The 20,694-nt window shown below is 34.8% G+C and overlaps 1 protein-coding gene across 1 annotated transcript in view; it reads left to right on the top strand.

Annotated features, from left to right (window-relative positions):
• The window catches only part of RPS6KA3 (ribosomal protein S6 kinase A3), a 78,901-nt gene that overhangs the window by 30,713 nt on the left and 27,494 nt on the right, over positions 1–20,694 (top strand). The window contains exons 3-9 of the mRNA XM_082484999.1: positions 6,415–6,531; positions 8,666–8,747; positions 12,549–12,629; positions 13,638–13,717; positions 16,175–16,281; positions 18,331–18,368; positions 18,770–18,912. Of these exons, the coding sequence (XP_082341125.1) occupies positions 6,415–6,531; positions 8,666–8,747; positions 12,549–12,629; positions 13,638–13,717; positions 16,175–16,281; positions 18,331–18,368; positions 18,770–18,912 (648 nt within the window). The remainder of the gene's footprint in view (positions 1–6,414; positions 6,532–8,665; positions 8,748–12,548; positions 12,630–13,637; positions 13,718–16,174; positions 16,282–18,330; positions 18,369–18,769; positions 18,913–20,694) is intronic.

Raw genomic sequence — 20,694 nt, forward strand, 5'->3', positions numbered from 1 at the left:
GTCAGCTTTCTGTACTTCATTGGATTTCAGTTTAATTTCACTGAAGCTGACAGCAGAGATAATGCAGTTAGTCTTGCTGTTTGGGATGGGTCTGGTTTACTTTGAGTCATGTTCTATTTGACCTGAACGCTTTAGATGTCTTAGGCTGTAAATGTTTTCCCTGTAATTTTTCTCTTACCTTTCCAATTTTATGTCATTTCACAGCTTTAAACCTGTCAAATGTCACCTACGGGTAGGAATAATTTAAATATACTATTCCATTATTATTATTGCTGTAAAACTTTGTTTTTCAGATAGCTGCTGCTTCTTCCCTATAGTGTAATTTATACATACCATAATTCTAACTTACACGCTCATATATTGAAGACCGTATACTCAGATCTTTGTCACTAATTGTGAAGCTGATGAACTAATTGTTCTTTTAATAATTGTTACCTATAATAAGCTATCATAAAGAGTTAAGTGTTTAAAATATTTCTACTCGTATTTCACGTAATCTTGAGTACCCAGAAAAGGAAGAATCTGTCTTCTGGGGATACCTTTCCTAAGTAAGCATTCCAGATGTGACATACCAGCTTATTCTTTGATGTTCTGTTTAAGTCAATTCACATCTAATTCTTACACATCTTTGAGAGTAAGGTAACTTTCTCGCTGAATTTCCTGTTTCTGTCCCAGTGTTTTGGAATTTCTTTGTCAAGCACTTGTCATTTTGCATGTTCACTCTGTGCTTATGCGTTTATTCAAGAACCTGAAACTGAGAATTTTAGGTGCAGCAGAACCCCTATGTTTGGATGTGCTAATGTTCCTTATTCTGTATAGCCTTCCTCTTCCTGATACCAGAACAAGCATAAATCTGATCCTGTGCCATCTATTTAGATGATTCAGAGCTTTTACCTTGTGGATTATTTTGTCTGTGACAGAGCATACATTTAAGATTTTTATTTTTAATTATTTTAATCTTTAGTTGGTTGTTTCTCTGTCCCTTTTATATAAAATTTGTGGACTAAGAATATTTCTGTTTTTTGAGGTGCTATTTAAATTCTAATAAGTGTTTATTGTATTTTCTAAATTTATCAGATTTAGGTTGTTTCATAAGAATATATCTCGTATGGCGCTCACAATACTTAGTTGTTGTATGTACGTGTCTCCTAACCCTCTCAAAGTGTCTACAGGTGGTTTAAGCTCAGACTCCAGAATTCTTTCACGGACCTCTTTTACTTGTTTTCCCTTTCATACCACTGTCACATTGTCTTCAGGAATTGGAAGTTAGAGGTAAAAGGGCTGTGTACTCTTTTTGCTGCGGTACTCATGATTAGAAAATAAAATCAATCTGTAAAAAGATTGGAATTATTAAGAGTAATAAAAGAAGTGGAAATTACAAGCCTGTGAGAACAATAGGAACGGTATTGTGGATGATACTGGCAGCTCTCCTAGCAGTTCAGAGCCCAGTTTACTAGCACTAGACCAGCTTTTCAGTTGTCCCTCAAACCTACTGCTCAGAAAAAGGTCTGCAGATAAGCTCATCTGTGTAAAGCAAGCAGTGTGTTATGCCATCCAGCTCTGCATGGGCCACTTCTTTACACACAGAACTGTTTTTAGATCTCCTACTGAGAATTCAGAAATCTAAAAGATAAATAACAGAAGATTCCATGTATAGATAAACTCATGTTTTTCGCTTGCTTTTCTGGGCTTTTTCATTACTAATGAGAAATACCTAGTAAGGCTCTTCTGCTTCTACTTCCTTTAGGGTTTGAGGACCACTTTTAATACATTATCTAATAGTTGTTCCTGTAATAAGATCTCAGAAACAAATACAAGTATTTTATGTTACAGCAGAATTAATTTAAGCTTGAATTAAAAGGTGAACATAAAAGAAATTCACATTAATTAAATTAATAGAACAAAAGTGAGTATTTAGTGTTCATTAAGTACCTAAAATAGGGATTTTTTCCAGCAACATGATTAGGCTATTTTTTTTTATAGCCTAATAATGGTTAAGTAGTTTTTCAGTGTTTGCCTAGAAGGTGTGTATCTCTTTTTTTTTTTTTTTTTTTTCTTTTCTTTCCTGACAAGCCTGTTTCCTATTCTAATTTGCAGCTGATTCCTAAAAAGAAAAACAAGTCACCCTTGATGCTTCTGAATCCCTCTTTTTTTTTTTTGCTTTTCTTTTTTGTTTGCTTTTTAGCTTTTGTCTTTCAGATTTGATTTGCCTGTGGAATATAGTCTATTCAGTGTTCTTTCCTATATGTATGCATTCCTGTTCATAGACATATATTGTGAGATACATTACTAAGAGCTTACTTATACTGAAATACTGACCAGAGTAGTTCTGACTTGCAAACTATACCAATACAGGAAGTTATTCTGAAATAGTGGTGTTTTAAATTCATACCCAAACTTGTTTGTCACTTACTTCCCTTCTAGGCCAGTGTTGATTTAACACTGTTACACTGTTAAGGAAATATTAAGGAAACTTAGAGTAATGTTACCTTCTGTTTGTTTCCTTGTATTCTGTGTTTAGTTTCCCTATAACAGAAGCCAGTAGCAACCACTTTAAGTTGACTAACACAGTTTGTTATTTTTTGTAATGTGGCTTTTTGTGGCAGTTTTACTTTCTAGTGTGAATAAGAGAGAGCTGTGTGGCTAGAAAAAGAAATGTATGTCTTGGGACTTTTGGACGTTGCTGCAATATAAGGCTTGAGAAAAGTGAGCTTTCCAAGCTTATAAATAAGAGAAATAAAATATAGGCAGTAGGGTGTAGTTATAACTGGAAAGAAGATCCCACCATTGCAACAGCCAGATCACTGGTGAGTGAGTGTTTGTAGTGATGTGAAAGTTGTCAGGGAATGAAAGAAAGGAGAGGAGGACCTGAGTCTTTCAGCACCCTATACATCATCTCATTTAATTCGAATTAATCACATGGGACAAACTTTTTTTTTTTCCAGATATGAGGGAATGATCAGAGAAAAATCATGATGATTTGAGTGATGAATGATCAGAGACAAATTCAGTACCAGACTGACAGGCTGGCTTCTCTTCCAGCTTACTGTAAGATGGCATGTATCAACTAATGTAATTAGTGCAGTTGGCTGAGAAAGAGGTCTCTCTTTACAGTGTGAAAGACTTGTATTTTAATTCAGGCTGATAGTGGGTACAGTGAGGGTTGATTACTTCTGTATATAACTCACATCACTGTAAAAGGCTTGGCTTTTGTATTTTTAACTGCATTTGCAAAATACTGTTTAGTTAAAATAACAGGTTCAGCAATTATGTCAGAAAACGAAACTGCAAATTTGTGGGTAACTATTCATCATAAATCTTGCTCCCAAACACATGTTGTGGACAATCTACTAAAGTAGGATATTATCTGAGTTCCATTTCATTTAATGAATAGTTGTAATAGGTCTGCCTTATAAGTACTGAAGAGCATCTGAACCCTGAGAAACTGTGAAGACTGGGAATATTCTCTTAGTATCAGGAATGTGAAGTGATGGTTTGGGTTTTTTTTAGAGGGTGCCCAAAATAACCACTGGGAAGTTGGTTGCATAATAGTTGTGTTGCATTAAAAAATAGTTTTTGTTTCTGTATAGAGAACAAGTTAATGTCTTTTCATTTCTTGTTTTTGTTACATTTTGTGATGTGTTTAAAGCAATGTGTCCACCTAAGCGCTTTGTGTCCCTGAATCTCCTGAATCTGGGTAGATAACAGAAGGATTTGGGGAAGTTGCGTTTCACACATTTTTGTTTTTTGGCTTTTTTTTTTTTTTTTTTTTTACTTTCCCAAGATTGCCAGGGAGCTAATAGATAAAACAGTTAAGCAGAAATGGATCAAAGCATCCAAAGTAATATGTACTCAGCAATCTGTTCTACTGTGCTATTCTTCCCCTGGGATTCTCTAAGATTGCAGTGGATGGTTTAAGCAGTATGTAATCCAACTGATAATATAATAATTTAAAAGGTGAAAATACAAATGTCCACCTGCAAATAATTCCTTTGACAAGTAGAAGGAATCAATATTTCTTTGAAATTCTAAAAATCCAGCCTTGAGTCAACAAGGGTAGCGTTTTTTCTTAAAAGGGAAAGGAGTTTAGATTTATTAGGAGTAGTACAGAGCATGCATACATGCATAGGCATGCAAAATTTTGTCTGTCTTACAATGCAAACTGGCACCTATCCTTATTGTTCATCTTAACTTTGGAACAACCAAGACAAATCCAAGTTCTTTACATTAAAATGTCTTTTTTTTTACTTCTGATTTTAAAAGTTACCGCGATGTTCTATGTTCTATACTCCAAAGTGTACATTGGATTTTTTTATATATGTACACACTCTTTCACACACACATGTTCAGGATTTGTTGCGTGCAGTTTGTTTCCAACTTTGGTTGGAATCTTTTGAAAAAAGAATCTTTTGAAAGAGAAACATTGATCTAGGAGAAGCATGCGTTTGAGCACAGAGATGTGTATGGTCAGTTGCTGTGCGTGTATAGATGGCACTGAAATGACCAAGTACAAAAGGATACTTTCAGCAATAATACATATACATGAATTTTGCTGAATATTTGAAAAAATATATAAATTAGTTGTGCAGAAGCACAGCTTTACAACACTGCCTCTACTCCCCCATCACTAGAACTCATTAGTGTACATTTTGGTGAATATAGATAAGGGTGAAGTCTGGAGCAAGGAAGACATACCCTTGGTGGAAAAGGGTCAGGTCAGGGAATACTTAAGCAAACTGGATGTACAGAAGTCTGTGGGCCCTGATAGGATGCACACATGAGTGCTGAGGAACCTGGCAGATGTCTTTGCGAGCCCGCTCTTGATTATCTTCCAATGATCATGGTGACTGGGATAGGTGCTTGAGGACTGAAGGAAAGCAAATGTCATTCCTGTCTTCAAAAAGAACAAGAATGAAAACCTAGGGAAATACAGGATGGTTGGCCACACCTTGATCCCTGGCAAGGTGATGGAACAACTAGTCCTGGAAACCATTTCCATGTACACGAAGGACAAAATAGTAACTGGGGTTAGTCAGCGTGGATTCACAAAGGTGAAATCATGTTTGAGCGGCCTGAAGGGAGGTTGCAAAGAGGACAGAGCCAGGCTCTTTTCAGCAGTGCCCAGTGATGGGACAGGCAGTGGGCACAAACTGAAACACATGAGGTTCCCTCTGAACCGTTTTCACAGGTTGCCCAGGGAGGTTGTGGAGTCTCCATCCTTGGAGATGTTCAAAAGCTGCCTGGGCAACTGGCTGTAGGTAGGTGGTCCTGCTTGAACGGGGGAGTTGGACCAGATGACCTCCAGAGGTCCCTTCCAACCTCAACCACTCTGCAATTCTGTGAAATAGATCTGAGACTTGCTCATTAAACAGAGGAAAAGTTTTTTCAGACTTATTTTATTCACTGTAGCCCATAGAAGGAATAGGAAAAGAAAGCACAAAAAGTTGAAATTGTAGTTAGTATATTTGTGTTATATAAGCTAACTTACAGTCAGTGCTGCTTAGGTTGGATTGCACGTAATGCCTAGATAGTTCTTCAGATTACATTGATAAGAATGCAATTTTTTACTTTTGAACAGTTGCTGATAAGTTCTGAAATTCTTTCCTTGTGTGCGAAGGAGTGTTGTTTTTAAGGGGATTTTAAAATTCTGTGCAGAAAACACTGAATTGAGTGCAGACCACAAAAAAGACTAGAAGATCCAGTGCTCTTTAGAGATTTCTGGTGACTAGTTTCTCACTGAAGAGGGAATGCTGAAGACTGGCAGCTTTTATAGAATAGACTCTCCTTAAGAAGAGAGGCAATGAGTTTCTTTTCATCACCAGAATTTTCTCAGTGGCAGGTGGAGAGTTCATTGCTGCTGAAGTGGGGGTGGAGGTTGTGCTGCTTTGCGGGGAAATGTCTGCAGTCGTACACTGTATTATAAAGGCGAGCATTAACATCACTGCAGCATAGTGGTCCTCATTAGAGTGTTAAAAAGGAAGGCTTTCTGAAGAGATGTGGTCTGTTTGATGCACTCTAGGTGTGCTTCAAGAGGACTAAATTCTTAAGAAGATTGATTTCCATTAATAAGTTGTGAATCTGGAATGGAAATTATGAACCAAAAATATGGGCCTAAGCACAAAAGTTGGGAATTGCTGACTTGTCATCAGCTCTGTTACTGTCTGGATTCTGATGCATCCCTAAAAGTTTAAGCCACATAGTTACTGAACTAATACTGCCTTTTGTAACAGGTATAATCTATTTTTGTGTCATAATTGTGCAAATAGTGTTGCTCAGTGTTTTTTATCCGCATTTGGGAGCGTGTAGTTCGTTGGATTCTGTGGCACTGGTATTTTTCAACATATTGTGAATTTATAAATATGTTGAGAAGATGCACCATTAACATAAACTTATTCCACTGTTTTCCTCTGTCAGGAAGAAGGAAATATCAAAGAAATTGCAATAACTCACCATGTAAAGGAAGGACATGAGAAAGCAGACCCTTCACAGTTTGAACTTCTGAAAGTACTAGGACAAGGATCCTTTGGAAAGGTTGGTAACTGAACTCTTGTGGAGCAAATTATTCAGGGTGGCATTGAATAGTATTAGGAGTGAAATATTTAGAACAGCCATGATCTTGCATTAAGGCAATGTTGCAAGAGAAAACTGCTTTCTAAATTAGTGCTAACTAGGCACTGTAATTGTGTCATATCTTTTTAAAGCAGTAAAATTTTTTTCTAGTTTGTGTGATATGTAGATCTCAAAGATCCATAGAAAAATTGGATTGATATGAAATAATTGGGTATTCACTGTTAAAATGGAATGCCAATGGTAGGTTATCACCAGTACAGAGGCTACAGGCAGAGTTTACTATTGTAGCAGATGGTAATTGTAAAGAACAAATTTTAGGCAATAATGGCTACTGAATTAAACATGGTGTATCCTAGTTGTGTTTAAGCTAGACATTATCTGTCATAAGTTGGTTTAGGCACAACACACACTGATATTTATTTGAAGCTCTGTTAAAGACTCAATGGTTATGGTATTTACTGAGTACTGTCCACACTGAGATCTCAGTAGGTGTACACAATTCGTACTTTTAGTTGTCCAAATCTAACTTGGAAGCAAAGCATTAACTTCAGGTGGCAAGACAGGTCATTGAAACAGAACGGAGTACACAATGTAAGACAACAGAGCCTTTACATCCGTTTTCAGCCTTAGTTGCAATTCTGAATGTGATGTTAAGCTCTTGGATATGGCAGAAAATGAGAATAATCGGTTCAATTCTCTCATGGTGGTAGGAAGTCACATTATTGGAGTAGCAGTTCCAGTTAAGCTTGGAAATCTAGATGTTTAGAAACTAAAATTTTGTACTCAAAATAGTAAGAATTCACAGAGAAACCTGATTCCAAAGGTGGTTTCTCTGTGTTGTTTGATTTCATCCAGAATCATAACCAAGTTTTTATTTGGAAATCTTCAAATCAGAACTAAATCGTTCAGGGGCAAGGAAATGTATGCTAATAAATTATCATTTCAACAGTCTTTATTTTATTGATACTACTAAATTCAATGCTACAACTGCTAGGAGGAGGCAAGTTTTGAAAATGCAAAAATAATTAAATGTCTAGGTGACTCACAGTATTGCAAAAATGCCAATCTTGCCCTCAAGTGTTTTAGTCTTTATGCAAAAAAGATTATTAGTACAAAACCATTAATCCCCTTTTTCTAATAATTTGGGAAGGTGTCACTCCTCATTCAGTTTAAAAAGACTAATCTGTATGCTTTACAATGTCTCTTGGTGATGTTCTGATAATGCGTGGATAAGGCGAAAGGATGTTAACGCAAGTGAGAATTGGATACAAAACCTAATTTCATATAACATGCTTAACTTTCTCATATACTACAACATGTCTACGCTTTTTCATAAATAACCAGAAAACCTGTGGCTGGTCTATTTTTTTTCTTCTTCATTTCTAAATCTAAAATTTGGCTCCACTGGAATTTATTTTGTATTAAGGATATTAAAAAAGAAAATCCCACTTAAGAAATCCTATTACACTAAAGAAGGAAATGAAACACACTTTAATTGAGGCTGGTTGTACTTTATTGGTACATGCAAAACTCAACCAAAGCCTGTCACAAAGAAGTATGGTTATGTGACACAAGAGGTTGCTTCTTGTAATTGTATAGGTTACTTTTAAAAAAAATTGTTATGCGTTGATTCATATAGTTTTCTGGATCAGCTTTTCTACGTGCATCAATTTTCATATCTGACAATGATTTTACTAGCACTTTTACTATGCCATCTTATGAATAAGACAAAGCAATTTAGATATTAATATTAAAAAGCTGAATTTTGTGTTTCAAATTTGTCTCAACTCCTGAGAGAATCCAAATTCATCCTTTCTTTTATTCGCTGAAATCAATTAAGTTAAACCAAAATTAATTTGGCAGACTGTTTGTCTTGAATGAACCTTTAGAATATGAAATGAGGGAACAGTAGGAAAAGCTGCAAGGAAATTTTTGTTTGGCTTTGCAGAATCTAAAACTGTCAAAGAAGCTGATAATAGTATTGGGAGGAATAATAAGGTTGAAATAATACTGACTACTTGAATTTCATAGCAAAGTATATTGATCTGACTTGCCTTTATTTTCTTTTAAGAATTCTTTTTAATTTTCAATGCAGGTCTTTCTTGTCAAAAAAATCTCAGGGTCGGATGCTAGACAGCTTTATGCAATGAAGGTATTGAAAAAGGCCACCTTGAAAGGTAAGCGTTGTTTAGAGAGAAAAAGGAAAATAAGAGAAATTTGGGACATTATACCAAAACTTAATCTTTACTTGCATGCTGTTCTACAGATTGTATTTTAGAACTTTCTTCTATCAAACAACAAATAGCAGAATACACTGCCTTGTATTGTAAACCCAGAAGGATTAAGTAAACGACAGTACTATATTGTTAGTTATAGGGGAAAATGGGTTCCTTACCATGCTAAGTTTATTAGGTGATGGTGGTTTAATAGAGCAGTTTTGTTATATCTGCCACCTGACTTGCTCCTGAGCTGTTATTTGAAACTTAATATCCTTCCTTTTTTCATTTGCTGTGTATCACCAAGGATACAGTTAATGCCTTTTGCTCGGTTTATATTTAGGTCATGATACTTTAAAGTGCATTATATCAGCTGTTTTATACTAAAAGTTCTAAGCACGGGAGTTTAAGTCTTTCTTTAAACCACAAATATGCAGTACCTTTTCCCAAAACTTTTGATACTTGTTCTAGATGTAGGATATATTCGATAAAATCTTAAGTTAACCATCTAAGTTACTTGAGCAAAAATGAGTTTTAAAATGTTTTGTTTCTTGGGTGGTTTTGGTCTTGAATGGTATCAATAACAAAATAAGTTCAAACCTGAACAATCTCAATTCTTCCTTGTAGAATTACATAAGAAAAAAGAAATAATGCATTTTTTTACTGTAGATTAAAATGAAATTGATTTTTCACACTAATACCTTAACCAGAGTGTGTATTTGTTGTTTTATGCAGTTGTTTAATACTTCTGTCTATTTGTAGTTCTTCTAACTCATGACTGCACTGAAATTAGAATGATAGTTTTGGGATAGTTACAACAAATTGTAGTACTTTACCTGTGTTATTGATTATTATATTGATTTGCAGTTTTAACATACAGTTTCATCTGAAAATATGCATAGAATGGTGGAGGGAACAAAAAGGCATTGAATTGTGAACTTCCGCTAAAGTGTTGAACCTGATTTTTTTTTTTTTTTTTCTGCTTAAGATCTAGTGCTGAATATCTATCTCACAAATCTCATTATATTTCACTTAAAACTATTACAGAGGGTGTAAGTGTTTTTGAACGGTTTCCTATATTGTGATTCCTCTGTTTTGTGGCACGTGTTATTCTCATTATTTACTTCCTATTTTTCTGAAATTTATTTCCACTCATTTAAGGTACTGTGATATCCTCAATAGCCTTTCATTCTCCAGCCTGTTAATAGCTCAGAACTGGAGTCAAAGGTCATTCAGCAGTTGCTTTTTTAAGGCGTTTCAGGGCTTCTTTCCATCACCTTTTGATTGTGGCTTAACCTTATGTGTAAAAATTGCAGTCCAAGCTGTGGATCTAGTTTTGCCTACAGATGGCAGAGACTGATAAATACTGAAATTGGAAGCATGACTTTTTGTTGGAAAAAGAGACTTGTGGGCGCTAAGAATTCAAGGATGTAAGAGGCTTGAAGAGAAAGGTGACACTAGCAGGAGGATGCCGCACTTTTCAGCACTTTGTATCTGAGTTTTCAGATGCTTTTGAGCATCTTTTGGTTGTGATTCATGTTTTAGGAAGAGTGGAGTAGCAAGCAAATAAAGGTTACTGTTGAAATCTTACTATGAAATTAACTGAAATTAATTCTTTTTTTTCATAATTGCAATATTTTTTGAGATCCAATATTATAATTTTAAATACACTGTATTACTTGATTTGCCTAAGGTTCTTTAGGTCTTTCAAATCTATTTCATAAAGCTATGTTTGTGTTCTAAAATTAAAGGTGAAAATACCCTTTAAGACCACTTCTTAATTGAAAACGGTGTGCATGATTCACAAATCAAATTTAGAGAGAATATTTTCACAGGAATGAAACTGTATTAGCCATAAGACGTTGATGTAACTACAGATTCCAACCTTTCAATGTTTAGAGCAAATCCAAGAATATACACATACAACTTTGTTTAGTGCAGAGACTAGTTTATTAATACACTCTGATAGTAGGTATCATCTTTCAGTGCCCCTGTGTGATGGGGAGAGAGAGAAACAGGGCCAAATCATTGCTAGAGAGTCTGCTATCAAATGTATTAAGAAAACTCAGTACTTCCAGCAGTACATATATGGAAAATATAGACCACAAAAGTCAGATTTTAAATGGCTAATACTAATGTCTGAAATGAGCTCAGTTCCTTATACGTTTTTTGGTTGAGATTTTGTAGATCTGGACTTTCTCTAGCTTTTCAGAAATATGTTTTTTTCCATGTAACTGTTGCATAGCTATAGGCACTTAAAAGTCTTGAATTTTTTTTCTCAGCTGAATCTGCCTAAAAAAAGAATATTCTGAATTTCAATTTTGTAATTCACATGAACCCTTGGAACAGTGTAATCGCATAATTATCTTGTGACATTTTCATGGCTTTAGACGTAAAGGTCAAAATTCAAATGTGATGTTTACGTTGTGTTTGGAAGCACATGAAATAAGTGCTCACCATTTTTAGGAGTCCATTCTGCAGGGAGATGGAAACTTGATAGCTTTATTTATTCATGAAAATGTGTCTATATAACTTTCTTCCATGATTACCTGTATTATTGTAAGTGCCCGTTTCTGGGAAAAGATAGCTAAACTTCTAAAAGACCCTTTTGCTTCTTGATTATTTTTTTCCCTGCCTTGTCATGCTTTAATAACTGAGAACTCTGGCTTGTTAACTGTACAAGGAATGCCAGCAGCTTCAACTTTGGACTGCGCTTCATTGCTCTTGTGCGTTTCCTTCAAGAAGTTGTAAGATTTGGGAAAGGGGCAGGAACTAAATGTAGAATAAGGGAAAGAGAAACGCAACATCTGAAACCGCTGTAGCAAACTTTGCTAGCTGTCACCTGCAAGAGTTCTGAATTTTGTCTGTGTCGTGGCGGATTTGGAGCTTCGGATGGGAACCAGGCACTGACTGGAGTGGCAGGGGAGTTGCCCAGAACAGCTGAAGCAGGTGCTGCGCTCAGCTGACCGCCCTCCCCATCTGCATGGATTGCCAGCCCCGTATGCGGGGCATCTGCACGTGGTCCTCAGTTAGTTTAACCTACATAGGAGCAGATGCATGTTCCATTCTGAGCCACCACAGTGGGACAGCACAGGCAACTTGAGCAGTAACTGCTTCTGATGTACTCCTCCATGCACATGTTTACTCTCATTAAACCTTTTTAAAATTGGAAAGATTGTTTGAAGTACATACTACATTGAGTGGATATTCTTTTTAAGTTCATAGCAAAGAAAGGAAATTTAAAAAAAAATCCCTTCCAAATTGTGAAGGTACTTAATATCTTAATGTTGCAAGTTATTTGAATGAATTAAACCAATATAAGCATCTTTATGATAGTATAATTTTATTTATGAGTTTGTTTTGCTACAACTTTAATTCTCCATGCTTTTCAACAGTAGAGAAAATGGCTATGTTTTCTATACCTAGCTGTGTCAGTTTTGCTCTACTGTTTAAAAGGTTACCTAAGTATAGGGCAGACTGAAGGGTGGTTGTTTTCTTTTGTGCTTTTGTTAAATTTATTTACCTAATATTTTGTCAATAGCAGAAACTGAAGCAAATTGAAATGCATGAAGAGATTTATCAGGAAACTCTGCACTCTGAAATAAATGCTCTCTCAAGTCTCTTCTGTGTAGTTACCTGCAGACAATTATAATACTATGGGATACAGTGTGAAGTACATCAGGAAATGTTGGAGAAGTACTGATTCACAATGTAAATTCTTTTTTAATTATTTTTTTAAATCTTGCTCGTGTTCTCTTGTAGTTCGAGATCGGGTTCGGACAAAAATGGAACGTGATATCCTAGTAGAAGTTAACCACCCATTCATTGTCAAGTTACATTATGGTGAGTTGCAGAAAAATTCATGTTTATATATTGTAAAAACAGTTGCTTGTCAAATAGTACCTAATATTTATTTTGTGGTCCTAAGAATCATAGAAAATTAGTGTGCTGTCTAAACCCTGATCATGCAAAGACTTGCTGTGTAGTAATTCTCATGCAAACTAAGTACGTGGATAACTTCATGCACAGTGTTGTATCTTCATAGGACTGAGAGTCTTGTAGCCCTTTGCTTTGTTAAAAAGCAGATACCTGTTTATGTTTAGCCATTCTTTTCCAAAATCTCTTATCTTTTGCATATGTCATTCACTTTTTAAATTATTTCTTATCCTTGTTTTATTTACTCTATAGAAAACCTATGCAATTGCATTAACTCCAGTTGCATCAAAATTGGTGGGAATATGCCTTTTAATTTTAATAGTATGGACAGCCATAAAAAATTATTCATGTGGAGTTGAGGAAGAAATCAGTAGTCTTTTTAACATGTCATGCAGAAAGTAAACTCAAAAAAGACAGTGAATAGATTCTGTTGTTCATTTTTTTTCAGTTTATGTTTTTCTTTTAGGATCCAGTTTTCCTGTAGTTCAAACTTCAGATCTCTAGCACTCTCTGATGTGGCTTAATATATGTAGCTTTCACTATTTTACTTGTCGCTCTTTTCCAAACTAAATGAGACCTCCTTGTTAAGCTGAGTTTCCAGAGGTGCATTAGTTGCTAATTTGCAAATCTAGGCTTTTTACTTCCAAAGTCTGGAACGAAATGCTGACTAATCTAAGTGTAGTTTATTTTTTTAGAAATTCCATTGATGACTTGCTTTGCTTTCACGTGGCATAACAGTTACTTGATCCATGATGGAGGAACTGTTACTTAATTCATTTAAATAATTTTTGCACAAAGGAGAAAGAAGAATAATTCATTTTGATAATGAAAATAAGGGTGAATTATTAGATGTGTTATTCTTCTGATCATTGGTAAAATTAGATGATGTTTAATTTTTTTAATTGATCTTTTCAGCTTTTCAAACAGAAGGGAAGCTATATCTTATTTTGGATTTTCTCAGGGGAGGAGACTTGTTTACACGTTTATCCAAAGAGGTAAACTTTTAATTTGAAAATTGTCTATTAATAAAATTTGATTATAAATTGCCTGTCTTAGGAGAGTTTATTTTTTTTAAATTCAGTTTTCAATTTTGACTGTCTTTTTTTAACCAGCTAAGTTTTTTGTTTGCTTGGATTTTTTTGCAAAGTGGTCACTCTGTGAAAATGCTGTTGGTGATTTACATTGTTTCTGAAAAAAAGACTTCAGCAGTCTTTCTGTGCTGCTTTTCACACCTTGCGAGAATCTATTGCTACGATGTTTAAAGATGTGTCTCAGAGCATGGTTGTATATAAAGTAGTTGTATTCAAATGATTTTTCTGGTTTTAATATCCAGGATTTAGTGTCAGATTTTTTTTACTTACATATGAACACAAAATTATTTATAAATATTAAAAGAGCAAGAATTGTATTCCACTTATTTTAGTAATTTTCCATGAACACTTTGCCTTTGTCATGCTGGGTGATATCTCTGGGTAGATACGTGAAATAAAGACTTTGAAAGGTTTTATTACCTCAAATTAATTTGATTATAACGCCTAAAAGAAATGCAAACATTTCATATATCAGAAATATTTTTTGACATTACTCATGTGCAAAAACTTCCAACAAATATATAGTAGGATAGAAATGTAAATATATCCAATGTATATCTGGTAGCCAGAACTTGTACTTGTAGCTGCCTTCCTTTATCCCTTGCTACAGAGTATCTGGAACAGTTGGGTCACCACTACAAAGCTATATGGTTATCAAGAGGAGAGTAGAATGCAATGCATTTTGTGTATAGATATATCGTAATTTCTGTGCAGACCACATAAATTATTACATTTAATTCATTGAAGCCATCTGTTTAAAGCTGCTTCTTTTAGTTTGTTTTACCACAGATAAGTAGAAAGTTATTAGTACTCTAAAATTGAGATACTTTTTTCTTAAAATCCATAGTTCTTTCTTGATTCCCAAGAAAGAATGTATGTTGCTTTCCTGCTGATGACTTTTTCATCTTGAGCCACTCAAATTTTAAGAGATTTAATTGGGCTAGATAAGAAATATTCATTATAGGTACCTGAATCTAAGCTAATTGTTCATAGCTGATGGAGTGAAATGGGCATGCTGGATGCAATTGATGTCATCCTCCTGTCAATTCATGTGATTTTAAAACAGATCAGATAAACTGCAGCCTAAAAGTTCCCGGGTTTTCCCCATTGACTACAAAGGGAAAAATGCTTAATTCAAAGTTAGATGTCTACACTGCAGATGATTAAGGTTAGGAGCTGAATTCCATGCAATGTTTTTAAAGAACGTAGTGTGGGTGTATTATCATCCTCATGGGATCTTTCATTATTTGAGCTTTTAAATGTTTCTTACAGAGATTTCCCTTCTTGAATGTGCCTGCACTAAATATTTTCTCTTTTGTAGAAGTAACATCAGTAACAACCTTTTGTACAAGCTTTGCTATCCCTTTCTCCCTTTAAACGACCAAAGGGAAAAAATATGGTATTCTCTATTCTTAACACTTGCTAAAAAAAATATTCATCTGTCCTCCCCGTTGCTGTTTTGTGGTTTTGTGTTTTTTTCCTCAGGTCCATATGCTGTATCTAAAGATGCTAGCCTTAAATTCTTAAAACAAACCAAAAAAAAAAAAAAAAAGACTCAGAGTAGTAACTAAGGTAGAATCAAGTCATATAGGATTTTTTTTTTATTTTTATCTTTTTCTACATTCTCAGAAAAGCTGAATTGTGATGTTTTCTGTCAGTGGATCACAACAGTTGTTGATATAATTGGGACAACATGTTCATTTTATTGAATGTGAACAGGGATTAGTTTATCTTCCTAACAGAAAATGTGGGACTGCTATCTGACAACTAACCCGTGCTTTTGCATAGGCTATTTCCTTAGTTTACTCTTTGATCTACTTTTTCTGCAGTTACATCTCAGGCTGTATCTCGGGGTTTTTACCATCACTGTAACTTCTTTCCCATAGTACCTAGAGACAGTTTCCTCAAAAACAAGATGCATATGCTTTTCTTGTCTCTCTGGCTCTGTAGACAAAATTCAGGCATTTGGACTTCTTTAGTCCATTTGTTGTCTGGAAACGAAATGGTCACATCCAATAAAGAGGTGGTCATATTCTTGAAATGCTTCCCAAAATTTTTCAGTCCCACTGCAGTGTGTCTGTTCTCTTGAACAATCAGAAGCACATAACCTCAGTTTTGCAGAAAGACTAATACGATATTGGCTTCAGAAGTTCTTTTTCCAGTATGTACTGTGAAATAGTATTGATTATAAAATCCTCGTTTTTGTCTAATCAAGGAATTTTAATTTCTCGGGTTTTGTATGGAAATGAATTCAAGTATTATGAAGAACTCTTCTGCTAAACCACTCTTACCATTGTTTAGTTTGTACTGGTGTAAACTTTACGGATTTTACATGTAAAATACATCGGTTTGCATTTTCAGGTGATGTTCACAGAAGACGATGTTAAATTTTACCTGGCAGAATTAGCACTTGCTTTAGACCATCTACATAGCCTTGGAATAATATACCGGGACCTAAAACCAGAAAAGTAAGGCTTCTCTGTGGCAAATGCAGTGTATTAATTTGATTTGTATATCACTTCTACCTGTGCACTTCTCTTTCCAGCTGTTATACTTCAGTAATTTACTACATAAACTGAACAGGGAGGGAGGGAGGGGAAGCTTGTGAGCTATTTTAATTAAAAAGGTTGGATTTCATTTCCACTGGAACCTAAGTGTCTAGTTTCACAGTGATATGCCAAATACTATAATCCATGTTACTTTAAAGGGTGTACTGAAGTATTCCTACTTCTCATTTTCCAGGTGGTTTAGGGTGTACAATGGAGAAGAGGTCTTATTGGCCTTTTGTTTTTGTTGTTATTATAGAATTTCTGCACCAAAGATAAACTTAGAACAAACGCATGATATAAAGTTACAGTTGAGTGTATCTTTGCATTTGAAAGATAACACCAAACATCTTTTCCAATGCTGATTTTTAAAACCCACTGCAGTAAGAGCAGAATGGAGTTTTGAAGTAAAATATGAAAATAGTAAGTTACAGGCTTTATTTAACGTATCGACAATCACATAATTACACTGAAAACTTAAAATAAACTTGAAGTTACAATTCTAGTATGGTGTTGTGTCTCAATATGTTAGTCATCCATGCTTCATTCACATGACTGAATTCTGTCTCCCGTTTATGTCTTTCCTCCAGTAGTTTTTTTAGTTTTAGAAGATGTAAAGAAGAAAATGTCAGTGCAATCATCTGGAACATTTGAACCTTTCAAATATAAATGTATGCTGTAGTGTTACTCTCTACCTGGAGAGGAATCTAAGTGATGATATAATGCATGAATCTTCCTCTGTTGTGCTTAATCAGATAGCTAACATACTCTCCCTCATTGCAAGGAAATCTATAACAACTCTGAAGTCCTGATGTCCTTGGTGATCCCACTTCTCTGTTATGGCTATATGGAGAACATGAACAGTCTGTGTGAGATAACTCTCGTGTAAAGTATTAATGGAAAAGAGCAAAAATGAGTAATAAGTATTACAGAACACAGCTGTTATGGGGAACTTGCATTAGAATAGCTTGTTCTTCTGTGAATCTCCTGGAAAAAAGACACAAGTTTAAAAATGCTTAGCCCTGCCAGATGAGAAGAAAAAGATTCATACATCAGAAATGTGGAGCCTTTTGGCATGGGATTGCACTTACAAGTGAACAGGGAATGAATTCTGTTTAAACTTTGAGAGCTTTCTGTTAAGTAATTCTGAAGTGAGGAAAAATAAGCTTACCAAGTGGAAAAAGATCTTTAAAAAGCAAAGCGAGAGAACTTTAGTTATTTTGCTAACATTTACTTCCAAGAGGAAAAGAACGAAATAGTAATTGTCAGAAGACTAAATAGCTACTGCTTCAAACATAGTATTTAAAAGAAAAAAGTGTCTGTACCTATTGAAAAGCCTTGGTTTTAAGCCTTGAGTATATCTGATTAAAAAAGAAAAAACTGTCAAAGGTTGAAATTACTTGCAAGTTATGGATGAGATAGTAGTAACTCATACAGGCACCATGGAAACTGCAAGGAGGAAAAGGGAAGGGTAGGGGAGATGGACAAGTAGTGCGTGCCTGGGTCATGTCTCATCCCCAGGATGAAATGCAGCTTCCCACAGGAGAAGCTGGAAGAACTAAGTCCTCTGTGTAGGTGGTGTTACAGAGTCCAGTTATTGAATATTTTGCATACTTTGAATTGTGATTATATTCAGTGGCGGTTAAGGGTAGTTGGTAGTAAGGGTAGCAGATGGCCAAAGCTAAAAGTTCAAGATAAATGTTACTACATACCATCCTGAATTTAACCTGATAGTTAAATAAAACTCTGATATGCTGATTATGTTTCATAATCTTTAAAAGGAAGAACTGAAGGAAAAGAAAATGTGTAGTTTCAAAGTATCTCCTCCTAATGATTCGTTTTCATGCATATTCATTTCTGCTGGTCTTTGTGGACGCTGTTCTGTTTATTCGTAAGTGTTGTCAGTATACTGTCTGAAACAACCATTAAAAGATATTTTAGGTTTATTTTATTCTTTTCATTGTTTTTTAGCATCCTGCTTGATGAGGAAGGACATATCAAATTGACAGGTGAATAAAGGGAAATTGTAACACCTGGATCTTTTCTGTTCATAATAAAATCTTTGCATTTTCTTTTTTTTTTTCTTTTTGTAAAGAAATATGCTATATTTTAACTGGTGGGTAATTTTGCTGTGGAGCAATCAGTGTAATTAGTTTGAAATAAATGAAATATCTAAATATGTAAAAAAAGATATATGCTTTACAAGTATAACTGTTACGGACCTGTGATAATGCAATGCAGGGACGGGAGGAGAATTCCATAATTCCCATATATGTATTTAGGTTTACGTATGAATGAGATAAGCACCACACTTCACATTATGGTGAAAGTATAAACCATGAGTGATTTTAAAAAAAATAAATAAACCACAACAAAACACTGATTTAGAACTATTCTTTTTTTCTTCCAGATTTTGGATTAAGTAAGGAGTCAATTGATCATGAAAGAAAAGCCTACTCTTTCTGTGGAACAGTGGAATATATGGCACCAGAAGTCGTTAATAGACGAGGCCATACACAGAGTGCAGACTGGTGGTCTTTTGGTGTTTTAATGGTAGGTTTCTGGTGAATGTAAATAGCAAAAGTATGCTTTGCAGGGTTTGGTGAAACAAATCAAACATTAAACTGTAAGGTGAGCTTTAAATTAATTCTAACTACTAAAAAAGCTTAAATTGTATGAAATTCATGACAATACCACAGTTTGGATCAAGAACATGGAGTAGGTTTGATATCAAAGCAAACAATATGCCATATTTTTGTTATTGTTGAATTGAAATATTATGCATCTATTGTAGTTTGAATGTTACGGAAACTAATAGGAATACTACAGTAGACAGGAAAAATAACATCTCTTCTAAGGTAGGGAAGAAATTTAGATCCAAATTTTAAATCTGAATTTATTCTTAAGTGGAAAAAAATGAGGGATAACTTTCTAACTAATCTCCAGTGTAATTACGACTTAGTGGAATAATGACAGCTGTTCCTCTTGCCCATCAAAATCTAAATGACACTGAGCTGATATGGGATATAGTTGCTCAGTTGCTTATGGTGTTTCTGCAAAGAGTTGACTTCTGTGAAGTTGCAAGATCGGTGGAAATAATGTGTGTATCCAATGTGGCTTTGGAAAAGAAAAACAGATCATGTTTGGTATTTTAGGAATGCTGAATGGCTTTTTATATTTATAAACTTTTTGTGCATTTTTGACATAAAGATTAAATAATTGTATTTTTTAAAGGAAATGTTTTTGTTTCTTACTGCTTCTGCTACATATGACTGTAACAGTACAACTAACATGTGTGCTCTGTAGTACGAGAAGGACTCGTGTCTGAAAATAAGTCATCCTATCACCTTTTAATCATCTAGAATGCTGTTGTGATCTGAAAACTGACTGTGTAAAAGTAGCACCTGATAACTAAACTCTCTCCAGACAGACAAGGACACACGCGCAGCCCCCCTCACAACTGCACATTTTATCAGTAAGAACACAGTCAATTAAAAGTTAATTACAGTGTAGTTGCAGAATATTTGTTGTTGATAACGCAAACATAGTTAAACTTAAGCTTTACTTTATAAAGCTGGAAAACATAATTTTATGCCTGTAAAGTGCATATGTTAAAACTGAAAATTGCTGAAAGATGTTGGATGTGACTGGTGTAGCTTTCACATTCTAAGTGCACTTCATTTTAAACGCTCTGGCTTCTACTTTAAATACGAAAATATGAACTTAAAAAGCAAATTATCTAAATTAGTATAGGAAATAAAGTGCAGTTCTCTCTAAGACGTATTTTTGTTGTTTGCATTTATAGTTTGCACAGTAATTTTCCTAGAAATTCTGTATGTATCCACTCTTAAATCATTCTTAATAAGAATCTGTTGGTTGAGAATTCAAGTGGTTGTTGGTGTGATGTGAGTACACAGTATCTAGATGGAACAGAAATTATAGATTAGAAAGATATCTCAGCAAATCATTTAGCCACTTTTCTCCTGCTGCTAGACACTTAAGTATGTTTAAGCCATGCTTGAGAAGGATGTTCCAATTTGTTCTTTCAAACAGTGATTGTTTTAAGGGATGCCAGATATCTCAAAACATTGGTTTAAAGTTTTCAGAAGCATTATGTATTTGTTGAGGTATTCTCCTTCGGAAATAAAAATGACAACTAGGGAATGCCAATGTTGGCTTATTCTTAAAGTACTATTGGCCTATTGATGTTGGAATATAGTAGGTTTTGCGGGGGACAAAGAACACGCGTGCTGAGTGCATACAAGTGTGTATGCTTGTGACAAATAGGAGCTTGCTAAAGAAGCTTTTCATTTCAAGCAAGTGTAATCAAAACAT

This window comes from Vanellus vanellus (assembly GCF_965231255.1).
Source record: "Vanellus vanellus genome assembly, chromosome: 1".
NCBI lineage: Eukaryota > Metazoa > Chordata > Aves > Charadriiformes > Charadriidae > Vanellus > Vanellus vanellus.